Source organism: Balaenoptera ricei, chromosome 4 (genome assembly GCF_028023285.1).
Source record: "Balaenoptera ricei isolate mBalRic1 chromosome 4, mBalRic1.hap2, whole genome shotgun sequence".
In the NCBI taxonomy this organism is placed as follows: Eukaryota; Metazoa; Chordata; class Mammalia; order Artiodactyla; family Balaenopteridae; genus Balaenoptera; species Balaenoptera ricei.
In genome coordinates, this window is record NC_082642.1 from 111,609,815 (window position 1) to 111,631,447 (window position 21,633).

The 21,633-nt window shown below is 35.5% G+C and overlaps 1 protein-coding gene across 4 annotated transcripts in view; it reads right to left on the reverse strand.

The window, feature by feature from the left end:
• Positions 1–1,307: 1,307 nt before the first annotated feature.
• The window catches only part of ZPLD1 (zona pellucida like domain containing 1), a 74,282-nt gene continuing 53,956 nt past the window's right edge, over positions 1,308–21,633 (reverse strand). For all 4 annotated transcript variants that reach the window (XM_059922188.1, XM_059922190.1, XM_059922187.1 and 1 more), the window contains 8 exons: positions 21,112–21,293; positions 19,624–19,696; positions 15,542–15,639; positions 12,488–12,568; positions 8,879–9,050; positions 7,711–7,819; positions 2,246–2,275; positions 1,308–1,829 (listed from right to left, as the gene is read on the reverse strand). In XM_059922188.1, coding sequence (XP_059778171.1) covers positions 1,654–1,829; positions 2,246–2,275; positions 7,711–7,819; positions 8,879–9,050; positions 12,488–12,568; positions 15,542–15,639; positions 19,624–19,696; positions 21,112–21,293 — 921 coding nt within the window. In that variant the 3' untranslated portion in view covers positions 1,308–1,653. The remainder of the gene's footprint in view (positions 1,830–2,245; positions 2,276–7,710; positions 7,820–8,878; positions 9,051–12,487; positions 12,569–15,541; positions 15,640–19,623; positions 19,697–21,111; positions 21,294–21,633) is intronic.

The window sequence follows — 21,633 nt, forward strand, 5'->3', positions numbered from 1 at the left end:
TTTGTTAGACTCTGTTATATTGAAGAAATTATCAGGAGACTTTTCAGATCCCATTTCCCTCTGACTGTGTCTATACCTTGAAAGAGAAAGTTGAAGCAATTATATAGCTAATTAGAGTAATATAAATACTTTCTTCTGAACTATTCAGGCAAATTAGAGAAAAGGTATTTTTTTGATTTGATGATTGATTTAATTATTAACATCAGAGCATAGACACTTCATTTGAAACAAATCTAAGCTTGCATAGTGATTTGCATGTAGTGTAGTAAAATTAAGTCCTGAATAATAGGTCACAAATGTTGAATAACAATTAGTCTCTACAGCAATTTCTACAGTTATAAACAGCACTTCTAGTAGCTGCACATGCTAGGTTCTGGTGTTTGTCATTGAATTGTTTTATTTGTTCCATTGTGTAGATAGATTGAACAAAGGGAAGCTTGATTTTTTGGTAAGAATATAGGCTTAAAACTTGGCTTTTTAAAATTTTTTGCAAAACTGATAAAAAATAAAATGCTTCTTGCAGTTTACTATTAGAGGAAAATACTGTTTCTTCCATGGCATTCATGACGCCTTAAAGGAGACACCTGCAAAAGTAGGCCTCCTCCAGACTATATGTTTTGTCTACATCAGAAATTTGTAAGGAAAGCGACAATTTTTTCATGGAGACTCCAGCAAAATTCTGCAAAAACATTTAACCTGTTTCCTCTTTGTTCTAGGGAAAAAACGGAACTTAGGTTTTTAAAAAACCCCATAGGAATGCTATGCTTGTGTGTGGGGACAATGTCCTCTCCCACAACTACTGTTTGTTTTCTCACGTATTGGTTCCTGAATTAAGAATAATCTTTGCAGTCTGGAAGCACAGCTGCAACAGCAGCTGAATGGTTTACTTGGGGGCAGAGGGAACACAAGTTGATGTTCTCACTTGAACCAGGAGAAAACTGATCACAGATTCTTCTGTCAAATGAATAACGACCTAGTGTCAGTATCCTTTAGAGGTTAACGACTATTTTTAGTGTTTGCTACACAAAAGGATGCTCCCTCCAGGTTAGGATACAATACCCAAGAGTTGTATTTTTTTTTTTCAAATGAATGTTTTCAGACACGGAAATCAGCCAAAAACATAGGAGGTCATAGAATGAGAAATTAAATCTCAGGTGTCCAAATTGGCTGGTCCAATTAAAACCTATCCCCAAGCTGCAATTATCTGGAACAAAACAAAAAGCAACTTTCATTTCAGGACCACATATGCAAATCTAAGTGCCATCACAATGGCTTTTAATGCTTAGGGGATAAAATGCAACAAATTTATTTTTTTTCCTATGGTCACCTTTTATCTATAAAACCAATAACCAAAAGAAAATTGAAAGGAAATGAAATAATGACAGATCCTATAGGATCTAAGTCCTGAATGTTGTTTGCTTATTCTCAGTATACCCATGGGTGCCATACAAACAGGGCTGACCACAAATGTAAGTGACAAGAGCAATATTATCAAAATTCTCTCACTATTGTCATGCTAACAAGCTACACTGAAATCTATCAAACCTACAAATATCAAATGCTGGCTGGCATTCAATTCAGATAGAACACTGACTGCAGTCACACACTGCAGAGTCAGTGAAGCCTTCTCCCGAGAGCAGGAGCCTGTGACAGTCAGTCAAAGACTGGGTTTCGTATGCCATTCAATACCAGACTGGTGGGTGCCTTCCTGTGTAGAAGGGCCAGTGAGCACAGGAGGAGGGAAAAGCTCACGACTCCCAGAATGACCGTTCCTGATATGAGTGCACTGGTGATGGCGTTCAGCTGGAAATGAGGTTCGTTTGGAGAGCCTGCAAGTAATAAACACGCACAGTGGGAAGGTCCAGCATCAGATTTAACTCACCTTATCCCAATTTAAACCTGCAAAGTATCTGTCATCAGTATCTTGTAGAATAACAGCATGAGACAATTATGCTACAATTTATTTGACTATAATTCAATTCAATACCCAAAGGATTGTATGGTTTAGAGGCCTGGTATCCCCCCGGCAGCCAAAAACAGTCACCTATAAAATGCTCTAAAAATTGACCAACAGGTTGCATATGAGTTCAGAAATCCTCAGTGAACTGTTATTTAAAATATAACAAGCTTGTTAAACCAGAGCTCATTATTTTTAGTTGATTACAGTTTTGTAACTAATCACCAAAAAATACTTACCATTTAAAAAAATTATACTTTAATTTTCAATATATGTTAATTATCTTACCAAGCTGTGAATTGTTGGTTGGAGTCTCATCTGGGGGGAAGAAAAGAAAAAGAAAAGCAATATTGTGTCTCCAAATATTTATCTATGTCTGTTATAGTTCTATAATTACTTTTTACCTATATGTCCCCTCACCTTCACCCACAAGCTCCCTGGGAAAGGCAATAACGAAAGTCCCGCTAAACCGTCTGCTTTCTCATTTCCTGTTCCATGTGTCCAAGATTTCATCATCTATCTATTCCTCCAAGCCCACACCCCGCCACTGCCCTGGGCATACAAATAAAATCATAAAACATACTGCTCTGTATTCTTTCCTGCTGACTTTGCTTCATCATTATCTCTCCAGTCAGGTTAGTGGGGGCAGTAATTGTTAACAGCTATTACATTTTTTAAAGCCCTATAACCTGCCATTTATTATTCTTTTATAGAGAAACATTCATTATTTAGTGCCACTCTATTTTAAGTGATGCCAATTTGCCCATTATAATCTGCAAAAAACATCAAGTTCCAAGAAAATAAATTCGTACTTAATAACTAAATGAAAAGAAAAATCATTCCTGAACTTGAGTTGCAGTTTTATTTGCATCTGTTAAGTAAAAGACTGAAGCCATTGATTTTTCATTTTCCCTGACAAACATAATAGATGCAATGAACACATTCACTTGGTTTCCCAGTTTTTGTTACCCATTTTGTAATCATATAGCAATTAACCCTTGAACATACACAATGAGTGAATTTTATATTTGTGTTTAAATACATGGGTGTATATGTGCCTGTGAGTGTTTGTTATTTGAACCATAAAATGTGTGCAGTTGGCTGTTTGATTCTGGAGTATAAATACTATTACAATTAATATGTGTGTAATTTCATACAGTTTACAAAGTGCTATCTCATATGTTATCACATTTAATTCTCATAATTGCCATATGGTTTAGATATTATTGCTACTCCCATTTTACAGATGAAGAAACTTCCATCTGCCACAGCCTCCATGATAAAGTAAACACTAAGCTTAAATAAAAGATCAGTTTCAGAGTCCCTTTTCTAAAATAATATAAACTAGCAAGTGTGGAAATATTTTTAGTAAAAGAGATAAATATCTCAAACTATAAAACTCCAGGATTAGTATTTGAAATAATTGATGGGAGAACCTGGTGAGATATTTATAAAACATCTGATGCCATTTCTTTTCAGACATATGAGTCTTGGCAGAAATGATGGTTCTGCTGTTTGATCCTGAAGTACAATGTCCAAAATAAATAAAGCACTCATTCATAGGATTCTTTAGAATGGTGCAATGCATTGCTATAGGACAAAAAGAAAAACAAAATACAAATTTTCATTATAAGACGCCCTTAGGAAAATCCTAACCTCCAACCAGTATCATCCTACAAGGACAATAGCTTCTCATGGAAATAGACAGGATGTATGCACTGTGATTCATTCATCCAAAAGATCTGAGTGCCCCTTTCCCAAAACAAGCTGCCTCACTGGAACATGGAAGAGAATATATAATGCTATAAAATTCCTTTTTAAAAGTTATTCTTTGTTTAGGAATTACATTTATTTGCTCTTAAAAAAAAAAAGGTTTCTATTAAAGAATAGGAAGTTTCCTCCTATGTATCCCAAATTAAGCAAAAGTTCTATGATTGTATGCCCCCACTATTTTCTGCAATTTCAGGTTAACAAAAGAAGTCAGAATATCCACTCCTCTCTTACATTACCAAAGCACTTTTGTAAGAACAGCATCCCAGCTGTCATCTACAAGGACTTGGCTGTGGACAAAATCTCTGTGTGGGGACAAAGATGCCAAATGAGCCACATCAGCTGCAGGCTCCAGGACTCTGAAAAACTGAAAGCATCCTACCTTTGGTAGATGGCTGAAATCAGAGTGTGTAATATTTGAATATTGTTTGGAATTGTACTCGATACTGAATAAGCTTAGCGAGAATAAATTTATCTGTTATCTTCTGTTTCTGGTATCCTGCAATGTTAGGATCATTGCAATTAAAAGAAAATCAAAGAACTGTCTAGAAAAGGGAGGTAGAGATTTTTCAGGAGCTTTTTGTCACCATACACTTCTATTTTTCTCTCACACCAATTTGGTCTTATACACATATACACTAAAAGAAACCTTATGGAATTCAAACAGATTGGAATTCTAAACTTGGTGAGCTCTTCAAAAAACATATAGCTAGCTGAGGACCCATAGGAGGAAAGTGATAGCAGCAATACCACAGCTGTTTAAAAGCCAGAAGTGGAAGATAAATTGTCATTCTCTGCTTTTCTCTCAGATAAGTAGCTGAAATAAATGGAAAAAGTGAACATCAGTGCAAAGATATATGCAGAATGAATATTTTTCCTTTCTAAGCACAAACTATTTTTTTAAGTCTTCAATTTACCTATGTGGTAAAATGAACCACATATTTCAGGTTGAGAGCCTCAAAACTTTTTACTCTCCACTGGGTCATGTTCGTTAATAGTCTATCTCTACATTTGAATTCTAAGATTCCCCAAGGGCAAAGACTGTGGCCTGTTCTCTATTTTATTCCCAGTTCCTAGCAGAGTGGCTGTCCCTGTAGGGGCTAAATAAATATGCTAGAATGAATTATTCAATGAAACTCAATGACGCTAGTTGGACAAGAGTTTGGCTTGAACTTCTCCATATGAATTTTTGTAAAAAAAAAAAAATTAGGTACTACTATTTTCCAGTGATTATACCTTTAAATTTCCAGGATTGTACCCCATGATAAGCATTTCCCTACCGAATAGTTTTAGCATTTCAGAGCTTAAAATAAGAACATTTCATGAATTTTGAGGATTTTGAATTCTGAAGATATGAATATTTTCCTAAGTCAACTAAAAAAAGGATTAACAATGTTGGGTAAAAATAACCACAACGGATTTGACTTCATTAAAGTAAAACAAAACAAAACAGGAGTTCTGAGGTTTAACAACTTATTAAACCTGATCCAAGCCAGATGTCTAGGGGAAGGCGTGGTTCAGTGTGTAAACAGAGCAAAAATTCCAAGTATCAGAGAGCTTTGAAGAGAGCAAATCAAGCCTGAAACTGGACTTGTCTATGAAAATCAGCCACAGGATCTGCAGAGATAAATTCTAGCTGAATTAAGGTAAAAAATAAAGTAAAACTAAGAGAAGAAGGTAGACCTGGTCATTAAGTTGGACATTAAATTTACATAGAATTTGCCTGTGAATGGCTATAGCTTGATTTCTGAGTTGTATTTGTATGGAATTTAAAATTAAAAAATTTTAAGGATATTATAGTATTATAATGAAATCATTGTTACACATGGTCCTCTAGGCAGTGAGGCCACCATGATATCCAAAAATAAGGACCATCCTACTGCTATTTATCAAAGTTACAAAAAAAAAAAAAAAAATCCACAGAGAGTGAGAGAGAAATGAAGGAAGGTTAACCATTATCCTTTGGGGGCTTTACGGGTGGAGAAACCAAGGTGACTAGGAGAGAACCTTAGTGCATTGGGAAATAAATGTCATCTTTGAGGTGGAAACAAGTTGAAATTGGAAAGGAAGAAATCCAGGCATGACATCAGAGGTATTGTTATCAAAGGCATTAGCTCTTTGAGGTTTTAACATAGATATTTCGGATGACTAGACGTGATGTGGAAGAAACCTATAAACCTGGATAGCTGGTGAGCTACAGTAGGATTAGAAACTGCTGCTTGGTAATCTTTACTGGGATTTGGAAATCTTAATAATTTTGGTCTGTTTTAAAATTATATTACAGTAGTAAATTATTTAAAATTTGTAATATTTAAATTTGATTTCGTCCAGGTAAGAAGGAAGCAAAGAAGTTAAAGAGGAGGAAAAGTCATCTACTCAACATGAACAGAGAAATGTCACTTTCAAGGTTCTTTTCTTATGGCAAACTGACTCTAGATACGCTCCATAGAAATAAGAAAATTTTTTTTTTTTTTTTTTTTTTTTTGTTTAAGAATATTTTTTATTGTGCCTACCCAAAAGCATTCCTAATTATTGGCAGCAAGAGCTGAGTTTCCATGCAGTGTAATTCTATGAGCTATTTCCGACAGCTAGATAGAGATAAGGATTGGGCCTCTGACAAACCACAAACCAGTCATTTTCAAACCATTCAAAACATACCAAACCCTCAGGGAGTAGAGACTAAGTTTGAAATTTTATATTTAATAAATTTCTGCATTATTTAAAGGGCCTCTTAGGCTTTTTAAAAAAATACTGATATGTGTACACAAACACAGAGGAGTGAATAATTAAAGCAATTGTCTGGATTTTTCAGGTCCAAATGACTTTTGCTTAATTACCTCTTTCAGACAAAACTTCCTTTTCATTGTGGGACAGGAGACCCACAATTGAAACATAATAATAGCCTATGGCTATTATAAAATAGAGAAAAATTATTAGCATATAGTCCAAATCAGAATTCTGCTTTCCCTTTTTAGACAAATTTAGAACCATAGAGTTAGAAAGAATCTGAAAGGCTACTTTTTCAAACCCTTTATTTTAAAAATAAAGAAAGAAATGTTTGCCCAGAGAAGTGGAGGAAAATCCCAAGTTTCACAGCTTATTAGGACAAAAGCTGGAACTAGAACCAGCTTTTCAGACTTCAGTGTGTGTTGTTTACAATGCATGTCTGTTTTATCCAACTGATTCTGGATATCTCCAGGTTCACGCTTGTAAAGCAGTATCCCTTTGGAGAGTGTGTGTGTATGTGTATATGTATGTGTATGCACATGCATATACAAATATTTGTATACATGAAAATGTATTGTATAAACAATTGTGTCCATTAGAGTCATGAGCACAAATGAGTGCACTGGTGGGCGTATTTACATACTATTACAATTCAGGATCCTGGGAGGAAGCAAATGGTATTCAAACTAGCAATTTAAGGAGATTTAATAGGACTATTTATAAAGATGGAGGGAATTCACAGGAGAAAGTCAAGTTACCTGGGCTATGGGTTAAAGGGAGAGTTTCCAGAACTCTGAGAGTAGTTGAATGGAGAGAGTTGTCTGGTGGGAGCTGTGTGGACTTCACACCCAACCTCTGACAGCGCCACCTATTGGCCAAGTCCAACCAGAAACTACTTGGCAAGGCAGCCAGGGGATGCAGTTCACAGAGACCAGTATTCAAGGTCAGAGAGGGGCTGGGAAGGGCAGAGTGGATCCGGATGGGCAAATGAAACATGTCCAGCACCGTATACTTTGTGTGTGTGTGTGTGTGTGTGTGTGTGTGTGTGTGTGAAGGGAAATGTGGTAAAGACAATATTTCCCTTAGTAAGTTGAATAAACAGGAAACTACCATGAAATTAAAGTTGTCTAGCAGTTTATCTTGTCTCACAGTTAATTAGTGCTCTTTAAGAATCACTTTGAGTTCTCCTTAGAAGCCAAGGAACAAGCCATTTTGGAACCGTCTATTACTACACACAGAAGGAGGAGCGCTCTTACCACTCCGAGTAATGATGGGCCCTGCAGAAAGGACAGCATTTCCAGAAGTGCTCTGGGGGCTCCAGGTGGTCCTCCTCCCCGCATCTCGCCTTTCTCTGTGGTCGCAAATCTAAGGAGTTAAGAAAACAAATGAAATTCCACACCGGCACAAAATTGTTTCTTTATGGCCATTTGGAAAGCAGATTCTTTTAGAAGAGATACCACATGTTTAATTTTATTCATTTACTTCTGTGCATTTATTTAATTACTTTGCATATAACTGCTACAGTATTTCTTATCCTGGCTTGGGCCGCATTTCTTATTTCCTCCCGTTGTAATTGTGCATTGCCTCATTAATTTACATAGCTCAATGGCTCCCCTGAAAAAGGGCTGTGTTTATCAAACTTTTCTACTTTTATTTCTCTCAAGGCTTTAATAAATCTTTCCCTGAAATGTTGGTCAGCACAGAGCCAAGGAAATGTGGAATCTCCATTTAACCCCAACTGATATAGCTACTTAGGACTAAAGCAATTAATGATTGTGAAGAAATGCATGAATTAGAGCACACATATAAACACATTAAAGCTATCTCAAATCAAAAAACATGACTGCATTTTTCTCAGGTTAATATTGCTGTAACACTAGGGGGCCTACTGTCTAGATATTCTACTCTGCTCCATAGCCCTACTGAAGGATTGGAAGTTCCCTGGTTACTCTGTTTCATGTGTCTGTGACTTTGACCATCCTTTGGCATGGAGTGTCTCTTATACTCTTGATTTTGCCTCTTTGGGGTTCAGCTGTCTTCAAAGTCATATCTCTTCCACTGAGCCTCCCAGCCTCTCCTGTTTCATCTCTCTCACAATGATGAATAATGCCTTTTACTACAGCCCATATATATGTCTGCCTTTGCACCATAACATTTTGTCATATTTTATTCCATGATTATCTCATGATCCTAAAGGATAAGCTAACTGAATTCAGAACTCATTCATGCATCTCTGTATTCCCAGTATAATGCTTGGCACAAAGCGGCATTCAATAGATCTTTCCTGGATGAATGAAAAAATTGTACTCCAAACTATTTGACCTAATGCATATCCACTTTCTATGTAGAAATTAGTTCCTAACACTTGATAACTTTCAGCTTAGATCAATTCAACAGTTCAGAATAAAGTTGCTAAAAACATACTGGCATAAGGAAGGGGCAGTCATCAGCTCTGCAGAGCTTGGTAACACAGTGCAGGAAGACAGTGGACATTTTCTGATTCTTGTGTTTCACAAATCGGAACACTTCAAAGGAAAAGCGGCCCTGCTGGCTCCTGCCGTTTTCAATGACGGTTGTTTGAGGATCTTTGTCACAGCTACACGTTAAAGAATGTGAAAACGATATTACTGGAAAGTACCAACCCACCGTGACTTGTAAATTAATTTCTGCAGTATTAAGAGTACCCCATTACATTAAGAGCTAACAAAATTATGCCATGTTATAGATACTTAATAGGAGAATAAACTAACTCAACAGATATGTAAGTGACCTAGATCACAATATTTAAGCAGATCAGTTTCTGATTATAATATTATTATCAAATTTTAGAGGAATTATACTTTCATATGGTTCAAAAATCCAAGCAGTATAAAATATATATAGTAAAAAGTCTCTCCCCACATCTCTGCCCTTGTCCATGCTCTCCCATGTCCACACACAAACCTGCCCAAGGTGACCTCACATGTTACTGCAGCCTCACAGGGCATATGCAAATAGAAGCAGAAGCAATATATTCTCACTGTTCCCCCCTTCTTAAACAAATGATAGCACACTCTCTATATTGTTTTGTACCTTGCCTTTTTTTTAATTTAACAATGTATCTTAGAGGTCTTTCCATATCAATATTTAGAGAGCCTCCTTCATCTTTTTCCACAGTTGTACACTATTTCATCATGCACACGTCAGAGTTTATTTAACCTGTGCCCTATTTATGTACACTTGCATTGTTTTGAATCTTTTGCATTTTTACAAAGTAATAATGAATAGTCTTACAATACATCATTTTGAACGTGTGCAGGGTTATCTATATATCTGTAGGATCATTCATCAGATTTTGCCACAACGCCCTCTATAAATATTGTTGCATTTTGTACTGCCCCAGTAGTGTATAAAAAATACTTATTTCCCTCAGAGCTACATCAACAAAGTATATGTATGAAATTTTGGATTATTCCCTATTTGGTAGGAACAATAAACCATCACCATATAAAATCAATTCACCTTTATCTTAGTGTGAATGGATGTGTGCATTTTTCATATATATTAGAGCCATTTGTGTTTCTTTATCTGAAAATTTTTTATGTTCCTTGCTCAAATTTTTATTGTACTGTTGGCCTTTTCCTTAAGATTCCTATAAATTCTTGGTTTTTAGGAAGAGTGGTTCCTTGTTTGTTACGTAAGTTGTAAATTGTTTTAACTTTGTTGTTTGGCTTTGGACATTCCTCCCAGTGTGTGTGTGTGTGTGTGTGTGTGTGTGTGTGTGTGTGTGTGTGTTTGAGCACAGAAATTTTATTTTTACATAATTTAATTTTAAATATTTTATTTTATGGCTTCTAGTATGTGGGCTAAACAGGATTTTCCTTACTCCAAATTTCTAAAGATATTTTGCATGTTTTCTTCCATCACTTTTAAAGCTGTAGTTTTTACATTTAAATTAATCTATTTAAAGTTTACCATGGTATAATGAGTGAAGTACAGATCCTATGCTATTTTTTTTCTTAAGATTATCTACTATCCAGCACTATTTTTAAAAATCTCTGTCAATCTCACTGATTTGCATGTTACCAAACTCTGTCATATAGTAAATTCCCATGTTTTGGATCTATTTTTCAACTTACTACTCTAAATTTTTGTCTATGTGTCTAGCCTCACATAATATCATACCCCTTTAATAACTTTAGAGCTTCTATTAACTGTAATATCTGGTAGAGCCATACCCTCCTCATTTCGATGTTGATTTCCCCCTTTCTTTGGTATTTTATGGATTTTTTGTTTATCCCTTTTTTCTCGATTCAGTTAGCTTGTGATTCTCTGTTCTTGTAGGTATGCATTTCTCCTGACTGTTTCTGGGATCTATGGCACTGGGACCCCTCAGCAATCACTTTTCTTCCCTGCTTCTCCTGCCACTTCTTCCCACTCTGCTTCCTGCCAGCCTTTTCCTGCTCTGTTTTGTCTTGATCGTAACTGTTTTTATCAACACTAACACATATTTTGGAATTTCTAGGTTTTCTTTTCCTCCTAATCTCACTGAAAATGGCATTTAGGGGACTTTTTTTAGTTATCCATTTCAGTCTCTATAGTTTCCAAGAAGAAAACTGAAAGAATTAAGCTGAAGCCATAGTCATACCAGAAGTCTGATGATCTTATTCTAGATTATCAATACGTAATCATTATAGAAATTTTGGAAAATAAGAAAAATGTCAAAACAAAATGATCCACAATCTCACTTGCATAAATAACAAAGGTGAACCTTTTGATGTATTTCCTTATAGTCTTTTCTATCATGTATTGTATAAATGAGGTCAATTGTACAATCGTGTATGCCAATTCTTTCACTTCATATTTTAATACATTTAAATTTTAAAGAACCACATATTTCTAAAGATAGAAATATCAAGAAGACAGAAGGGGAAGAGATAAAATAGAACCAACTATTTTTTTCTATTTTATAAATAATTTTATATGATTATTGTGTCTGTGTGAGCTCTCAACTTACTGGTTCTCCATAATTCACCTACCCATTTCCTTACTGCTGAACATGCAGTCGATTCTCATGTTTTACTATTTTAAATAGCACTGATAGACAAGAAAGTCATAAATATTTTAGAATATGCTTCCCAGTTCACAAAAGTAGAATCAAAGGATATGAAATCTTTTAAGGTTTTTTGATACATACTGATATTTTTTCCCAAAAATGTTAACCAAATTAACACTTCCAGCAATAGAATATGAGTGTCAGTTTGATCATACCCTCTGAGTATCATCTTAACATTGATTAGCCAGTAAAACTTATTCTTTTGGTTTCCCATAATATTACTCCCATCATGTGTCAATAAGTGGCAGTGATCAGAGCCAACTGCATTTTATAAGCATGATTAGAAGCCATTGCTTGACTCTCAAGTCTGTTCTCCTGTCAGATAAAGATGCTGAAAAGGAACTGAGATGATTGAATGTTTTTATGATCAATGTCCCCTTTCCCCAAATGTAGATTACATTCACTCTATCACTGTCTATTGGGGAATGAAGTTGAAGTTATTGGCTCTGATAAAAAAGGAGTGGTAGGCTGTATTACACTTTCATATTAAATACTGATAAATGAAGAAAAGCATTTTGAGGTCTAAATTATCTAGCCCATTACTTTAATTTTATTCTCCTTTTGATATACCATGAGACAGTCTAGTTTTGGAAAAATAGTACCCTCTCACTGCCTTTCTCATATTGTCCATAGTACCCTAGCCATGCTTTTCCTAAGACAGTGAAATATTCCCACATGACCTAAACATGAATAAAACATCTTTGATGGAGCAAACTTACTTGTAACTGTCATTCAACAACAGCCTTATCAGCATTTCATGTTGAAAATTTTTCTCCACTTTTATAGTTCCAACTATATAAGGACTAAAAGTTCAAAATGTAAAACTTTAAATTTAAAAGCTATAAAAGTACACTATAATTTGTTTATCTGACTTAGCTTTTCTATTTTAATTATCTACAGTAGGATTATTGCTATCAATACAAGACTTAGACACTTACCTAAGGAAGAGATCATATCGAATATCATCATTTGGGTTCCCTGATGGGGTCGTGTAGCAATAATCCATTAAGACATTCCATCTGCAGGAAGAGGTAAGAATAATCTAGAGTCAGAATCTCCTTTTGGATGTTAGTTACTAATCCAAGGGAAGTAGATATCGACAAACATCTTATCCCAGGGAACATAGTTTTATATTATTTGCAGAGACTTCTTGTTTATTAAAATTTTCTCCTAAACTCAAACTATTTAAAAGTCTGCAACAAATTGCTGTCACACATCAAGAATCACATACAACCAAGAATAAAAATGCCAAGAAGACAAAAAGGGAGAAGGTAAAGTAGAACCAGATTTCTAGAGTGTGCTAATCTCTTCAGGATGCAATGTTTAAATAATAATATATGAGAAACCCAAAATAAACTATTTACATGCTACAATTTTTTTACTAGGCCAGAAATGGATCTTTACTTTTGAATTTCCTTTCAATTCTGATCATTCTGGATTTTCTATGTGTCAAATGAAACTTGATTGATTTTGTTATTTTGCAGAGATGTTTCTGGAGATAGTTTTATATAATTTTGGCCCAGATTCTTATGGGGAGAGTTCTTTTGTTTTTTAATAAACTTTTATTGAATAGTAACACACATAGAAAATACATGAATCATAAGTGTTCACAAAATGACTGCATCTGATTAATCACCTTTCAGATGAAAAACATAGAACATTCTGGTATCCCAAAAGCTCTCCCCATGCCCTCTTCCAGTCACTACCCCTCCTTCTTTATGGGAAGAATTGCTATTTTCCAATTAATGACATAAAGTGGGTGTCACCCTTTAATCCTTGTAATTTGGTTTTTTTAAAGATAAATTTATGTATTTATTTATTTATTTTTGGCTGCATTGGGTCTTCGTTGCTGCACACGGACTTTCTTTAGTTCTGGGAATCGGGGGCTCCTCTTCATTGTGGTGCGCGGGCTTCTCATTGAGGTGGCTTCTCTTGCTGAGGAGCACGGGATCTAGGTGCACGGGCTTCAGTAGTTGTGACACGTGGGCTCCAGAGTGTAGGATCAGTAATTGTGGAGCACGGGCCCATTTGCTCCGCGGCATGTGGGATCTTCCTGGACCAGGGCTCGAACCCACGACCCCTGCACCAGCAGGTGGATTCTTAACCACTGCTCCACCAGGGAAGCCCCCTTGTAATATGTTATTTCTACTTATTAGCATTTCTTTTTTGTTTTAATTTAGGCAAATATGTAAAATATATGTATTTTTACATATAGGCAAACTAAAAAATATAGGCATTACCTTCTAAACCAAAAATTGGGGTACATGATTTGATATACAGTTTGACAGGAGGCAGAATATTTGAAATCATCCCTCTCTTGGAGAATCTGAGGTCTATGGCTTCAGAAGGTGTGGCGATTGTGGGTGGGCGGGCATTCAGGTGGGAAGAGTAATGTGAACAAAGGTGTGAAAGAACAGAAGGAGGGCTTCCCTGGTGGTGCAGTGGTTAAGAATCCGCCTGCCAATGCAGGGGGCACGGGTTCATGCCCTGGTCCGGGAAGATCCCACATGCGGCAGAGCAACTAAGCCCGTGTGCCGCAACTACTGAGCCTGCGCTCTAGAGCCCGCGAGCCACAACTACTGAACCCACATGCCTAGAGCCCGTGCTCCACAACAAGAGAAGCCACCTCAATGAGAAGCCCGCGCACCGCAGCTAGAGAAAGCCCGCGCACAGCAAAAAAGACCCAACGCAGCCAAAAATAAATAAATAAATATTTTAAATAAAAAGAAAAAAAAAACCAGAAGGGACTAGGAAGGTCCTGGGGTTCATGGGGAGCATCAGGTGGGAGGGCTGAGATGCGAGCAGCACGGAGACACTGGAAAATCTGGAAAGGAGTCTTAGGTGCTGACATTTTTTAGAGAGAAGCAGCAGGATGAAGGAAGGTCACAATCCCCACTCTGGCAGGGATGTTTTGGGGTGAATGTGCTAGAGAGTGCAGGAGGTGTTTTGAGATGCTGACAGCTGGACCAGAGGGTGGCTGCATGGGTGGAAGAATAATAGACATAATAGGAGAGGCACGTGGGAAGGAAAACTGAAGAATAAGATGGGGTGAATTCCTGAGAAGTTTTTTGGACATTTAAGGTGAGGTTATGTCACCTTAATATAGGGTCGAGTTTCCCATTTTGGAAACTGGGAGAACAGTGGTTCCACTGATATTCTTCTTTTCCTTTAAATTCGTGTCTTTTCCCTTGATTAATCTCACCCCATTCTGACTGCTCTCTTGTTTGGAGTGATAAGGATAGATATCAGACAGAGATGACACTAGATCAGGGCCAGGAACACTGCGTAGGATTTGAGCTGGCAGAAATAAAATGGAAGCGTGTGTGTGAGGAAAGAGGGTGGTGGTGGAGATAGAATCTGGTCAGAGGCAATGGCATAAGCCTTGCTATGTTTGGCAAAAATGTGTAGCCATGGATGGCGAGAGTGAAATGTCTGTACCTGGTTAGGGCAGGAGATGTATTAAAATCCCTAGGGGAGTGGCCTCAGGCCTATGCCCCTAACTACTTTTTTTTTCTTTTAATTAATTAATTTATTTATTTTGGCTGCTTTGGGTCTTCATTGCTGTGCGCGGGCTTTCTCCAGTTGCGGCAAGCTGGGCTACTCTTCGTTGCTGTGCGCAGGCTTCTCACTGTGGTGGCTTCTCTTGTTGCAGAGCACGGGCTCTAGGCGTGTGGGCTTCAGTAGTTGTGGCTCACGGGCTCTAGAGCACAGGCTCTGTAGTTGTGGCGCACGGGCTTAGTTGCTCCGTGCCACATGGGATCTTCCCGGACCAGGGCTCGAACCCGTGTCCCTGCACTGGGGGGTGGATTCCCAACCACTGCGCCACCAGGGAAGTCCCCCTTAACTACTTCTTTAAGAGCCATTGTTTAGCATTTCTAAATGGAATGGCAATGGCAATATTTTTTTTAAAGTGAATGAGCTAACTTTATGATTCATGAGGCTTTAGGCAGCCAAAATGTTTTAACCAACAAAAGATAAGGGTTTGAAAATACCTGCTGTCCAGATTAGTGGCTTGTACAGCTGCAAATACTTTGGTTTTCAAAGGTAATCCTATACTCGGGATAATTAACTGCTGACTGTAGGTTGAATCCTAATGATGAAAAAAATAAGCAATTAATCTATCATTGCCTTCCCAACAGCACATCTACTTAAGACAATAATGTCCTATAAAAGAAAAGGGGTCAAATCAACATCAATTTACAGAACCAACTCCAAAAAGGACCTAATTAATCCTCTAGTTTTTGGCAGAACTGTTCTTAATCATATCCAAGTAACAAATTCATGCATAAATCTTTTTGTGTCCGTAGTTTACCATTTATGATGATTAATGTTCAGTGTATTTAAATTATATGCAATGGTTACTAGTCAGAGATTAGTATTTAGTTTGTCTAATATTCAACTATCAATATTCAGTTTATTTAAATTCATATTCCAGTTATTTAAATTATATTAGTGGCTAATATTCAGTTTATTTAAATTATATCTGCTTCAGTTTAAGCCCTTTGCCATTGGAGTTGTAAGTCTTTACACTTTAAATAATGTCTCATTTACCCAGAGTCACTTATCTGGCAATTTGAAATTACCAAAATTTAATAAAAAACCTAAAAAGAGACCAGTATGGTCTCTGAGTTGCCAAAATGCATGCCCTGGAATTCCTGTACTAGATTACATGGTAAAGACTTATAGAAGGGTGTCTTAGGACTTCATTTCTACCTTTTACCCTAAGTTTAGACCAATTCTGGAGAGTTTATTTATATCACTTCCCAATCTACAGTAGATTAAAGCAGCAAATTAGAAATTGAGAAGTGACAGCTTTAATTTGATAGTAAAGAAGAACAGAAAAAAATGTAGAATAAAGAAAAAACTTCTCAAAATCTAAGCTGTCAAATCATTTAGCATGGAGGCAAATTGTTTCCCCCAAATTCAGTAACTCTGAAGATAATGCTATTTTGCAGCAAAGGGGAATTTTTAATGTTCATTATGAAATCTCAACATCATCAAGCAAAGGCAAAATACAGAGCATACTCTATTTAAGAAGGTTGGGAAGAAAACAACAGATATTGAATTTTTAAAATTAAAAGAATAATAATTCGTATGATTCACTTTTGAAAAAGTTGCATTCATGTGGAATATTTCATTCTCAAATAAAGCCTGATAAATGAGGGATTATATGCTGTATTTATTTTCTATATTTCTGTGATAAATGATAATAGCTCCTCTAACCATTTCTGATAGGTAGTATTTTTATTTCATTATCTTTCTGGCTCCCTTTTCCAACTTCTCCAAGTTATCCACATTTCATTAACTATACAGTTCTTTCATCTTGTATTTGCATCAATATTCTCCAGAAGAATGTTTACTGTTTTTTACAAGTATTATACTATAAAGTCAGTTGCAAGTGATATGACTCAGCTGTGGTTTAATCATGACTTATCAAATTTATTCTTCTAAAAGGTGATCTTCTGATTTTATTTTGTTTAGTTGCCTTTACTCCCGTTAGCACAATATTGTCCCTAAAATCAATTATATTTATTTTAAATTTTTTCTTCAACTTTAAAAATAATTCATAATTAACATAACCCAGTTTTAGATTTACTCTGTTTCTTTATCTGCTCAGAAGACACTATTACTTAGGTATAATTCAAATTCACAAGGTCATCCTCACTTTCAGTTTCCACAGAGGAGAAAACTGATCTATTTATACCATGCAAAAATAAGGTCATAGTTCAACTTGAAGTAAACTCCATATATTAAAATCACACAGTCAATAAATGTCATTATTTATTACAAGTAAAATTTTCCTAAGTACATTCACTGAATCCCAGAACACATAGAAATAAACAATTGTACTTTTTCCCAAGTAACTAACCATAGAATAAGAGCAGTAGGTATGTAATATAATTTTCATCATTCCTAAGGGTTAGAAATCACAAACTTTGCATGTAAAATAGGAAAATATGGCCCCCAATGGTTGTAAAATAATACTTAGTTTGAAATACTGCAATAAAATTACATTTGGGTAGCTAAATGTTAGTGTTCCAAACAAATAATAAATATGGTTTTGGATCAATTCGTCAAAGTATACAAAAATTTTTTCAGTATAAATTACTATTTTTTTAATGTCCTGTAAGATGGCAAAATATTACAATGGTGCCATGTTAAGAAACTAGTTTGGGGCAGTGAAGCTCTCCTGTATGATACAGTAATAATGGATGCATGTCATATACATTTGTCAAAACCCATAGAATATATAACGTGAAGTATTAACCTAAATGTAAACTATGGACCTTACTTAATAATATGTCAGTATTGGTTCATCAATTGTAACAAATATGCCATATGACCCATAATACAAGGTGCAGATAATAGAGGAAGTTGTATGCAGGCACTGGAGGTCTATAGGAACTCTCTGTACATTTTAGGTCAATTTTTCTAAATCTAAAACTGCTCTAAAAAAATTGTCTGTTAATTTTTAAAACACTAGTTTGTAGGGAAGTGGTTGAATTTTATTAAATAACTGGTTAGTAAATAACTTTTAAATTTTAATGTATTAATTCAACCATTAGTAATACTTTCATTGCAAATTGGTTAAAAATGAGAAGGATTTTGGCACTATGTATTTCATTTATATTCTGATATAAATTACTTACTATAGAATTAAAATCTTAAGGTTATCATCAAATTATAGACTTTTACTTGGCATTAAGATTCTAGAAACTCTTTGAAGGATTAGGTCTAGTTAGCAACAGGACTACGATACTATTTCTAATGATAAAGGAAAGAGCTTAATAGCAAAGCTCTCCTCAAATCCACAGTTCTAAGGTTTGATTTTCTGCTTTTCTGCTGAGAGAATAGTTTAATTTCACAGAAAATAGTGGTATCCTTAAATGTCATGTGAGTATGTTTTTCACTTTTTTAGGATCAGGAATTCTCATCTTTGTTTCACTCAATTATAACAAATAAGATTGAATCCAAACCATTCATCACAATTCTACCTGAGGGACCTTACACATATAAATTAACAGAAATGTTCCCATTTAAAAATACTGCTCACAACAAAATAAATATCTGGCCATACTGGGAATGAATACTGACCCATATTTGCTGAGTATTGTAAAACCAAGTATCTTGGCAGCTTCTCCTTACAGAAGAAAGTTTAGAAATGACAGAAAGGCAATCTCCATTCCAACACATTTTAATTTGTTGTTTAGAACTCTGTGGTGTCAGACTACAAACTTATAAACATGACTTTTTAAAATGCCTTTGGAAAATGTCTTACTACAATATTTATAGCACATTATATTCAAAGTATAATGCAATGACTTTTAAATCAGTTGCATGAATTATAACTCAGTGCCATGATGACACGAATAATAATGTAAAAATCAGATTCATAATTTACAAAAATGTTGGTTGATAGATTGAAAATTGATATTTAAATCAGGCATTTAACATGTATGAATAAAAATTTTTAATCAACATGAAAATATCATTGTGAGATTAATGTTAGTTATAAATAGAAATTCATGTATTTTTCACGTTTTTGCTGCCACTGTCGATATTTAAATGACAAAAGTTTATACAATACTGTGCTGTCAACCCAAATTATTTCAAATGTGACAGAATTGACAACAGCCAAAACCCACATTGAAAATATTAACACATTCATCACCAAGCATCGTGCCTTCAAGTCAAGTATCATTTGGACTTTTCCTATCTTTTTATCACAAATATATTATTTCCAAAATCTTGACCCTGACTATGGCTACACACACACACATACACACATAAATAAATATATATGTATAAATGTAGATAGACACTTGGAGTAACTATGCAGAATCACATTTATAAAGTAAAGTTTAAATCATACACCAACTTCTAGAAAAAAATGGAGTTTTTAGTATACTTTTATCACTAAGATATATGAAAATGGTGGTAAAGATGAATAAGTGTTACCAAAGTATAACAAGGTTAATGTGGCTTTTGGTACATTTTTATATAAAAGCCATTCTCATAAATGGCTCCTCAGAACAGTGAAAGAGGAGATAACATCCTTCGCCCGTCAACTTACGTTATAAAGAATCAGGTTCAAAGTGCTGACAAATGTACCATTGTTCTCCCTCACAGAAATAGCAGCTGAGGACCTAAAACAGATTGAGGAAAAGGAAGGCATTGATGAGATTTTTAAAGTTTCAGTTATACCTTAATGTTAGATTTAAGGCAAAAAACTCTTGAGTAATCCTGACATACTTTTAACTAGGTCTGGAGTGTGCATACTGTTTAAATTACTGAACAGATAAATAATCAAAAAGCAAGAGGGACTAAGTAAAGACAAACTGTTCTTTATGATCTTTTTATTTATAAAGGAAGCTTTTTTACATTTTTTATTACTTACATGAAACTTTTGCAGAAAAACGTCATTCCAAAAAAAATTGAATCTGATGCAAATACATTTTCATCAATTTCACTTCAATAGAAGTTTCATGAGATCAGGGACTTTGTTTTACTTTGTTCACTGCTGGAACATTGCATGGCACGTAGTAGGTGTATAATATTTATTGAATAAATGAATACATTTCCATGTGCATTGAAGTTCAGGAGTGTATTTAGTGAGAAAGTTGAGGGGAGCAGAGTGAAAGACTATGACCTCCTTCCCTCTGCACCTGTATGCTTTTGACTCAAGGCCTTTCTTTTCTTTTTTTCCACATCAAAATCTTGCTTTTGACCAAGCTGTTTGTCATCATTGTGCCATTAAGTCATCTATGAATATTTTTTATCTGAAGCAAAATGTGTCCTCCACGTTCCCTGTGACTAAGATTAAACAATAACTTTACTTTTGTGATAGAAAACCCTAGAACTGGAGAGGGAAAGTTCTTATTCAATCACTCCATCTTGTCAAAAATATTTCACAAATCCATATGGTTATATTGTAACATGGATGTATAACTGTCTTGGAGTATGCGCTTTGGGAGTAATGAATGGATACATGACTATAAACAAAAGGCAATGACCTCAGTCCATGTCTGAAGCTCTTTGGCTCTGGGTGACACCACCTTTCCTGGGAAGCATCAGCAACTGTGCAGGTGACACCTCAGCAGGAGGCATGGAGACCTCAGATTCTGGGCAGCAGAGTCCACCAGTGAGAGATACGGCAGAGAATGAAGCCAAAGAGGACCCAACAATGCAGTGACCGAATGTTCTACACACTGGAAACAGGACAGGCCCTTCTGGACTGCATAAGCACCCAGGGTTCTTGGGTTCTTGGGCAGTTCTGAAGGGAGCTAGGAGAACCCAAGGCTGACTAGTTTGAGCCAATTTTAATTGGAGGGGGGGAGGATTAAAACTGAGCTGTTGATATGCATCATAACAATAACACTCACAGATGGATAGAGAGGTAGATAGGTAGGTAAATAGATAGATAGATAAGACCTTATATGATTTCCATTAGATTGAGTTTAGCTATTCTCAACAAACCCTGCTATCTTTATAAGTCCCTCAAGGGTAAAAATGACTCAAACCAAAAGACAATATGAGAAAGCAAGAATAAAATGCGACTTACGAAGCAAGCTGGGTATTATTAACCAGGTATTCCAATGGATAACTACAACTAAATTTGTAAAGAAGTCCAGGTAGATAGCTGATGATTGTTGGTGGGTCTGGAGTATCAATATATCCTGAAATATTTCCTATTTGTACTGAAGTTGCATTTCCATAAGCACTGACTCCAGGAATTGTGGATACCTGTTAGAATGGTAGATCAAGCTCAGTTATTAAATTGTTACATGTAAATCTAGGCATTTCATATAAATAAATATTAGAAATAAAATAAAACATTAGACAGATCATTTCTAGGGTCTGTTGCAACTATAACATGGCATGGTTTTGAAATTATACACATATAATGCTACTTATAAGTGATCATATGTCTTTTTTTTCTTCTTCTCATAAAGAGGGTGATTTTATTCTTTTTTAATTAGTTTTTATTGGAGTAGAGTTGATTTACAATGTTGTGTTAGTTTCAGGTGTACAGCAAAGTGAATCAGTTATACATATACATATATCCACTCTTTTTTAGGTTCTA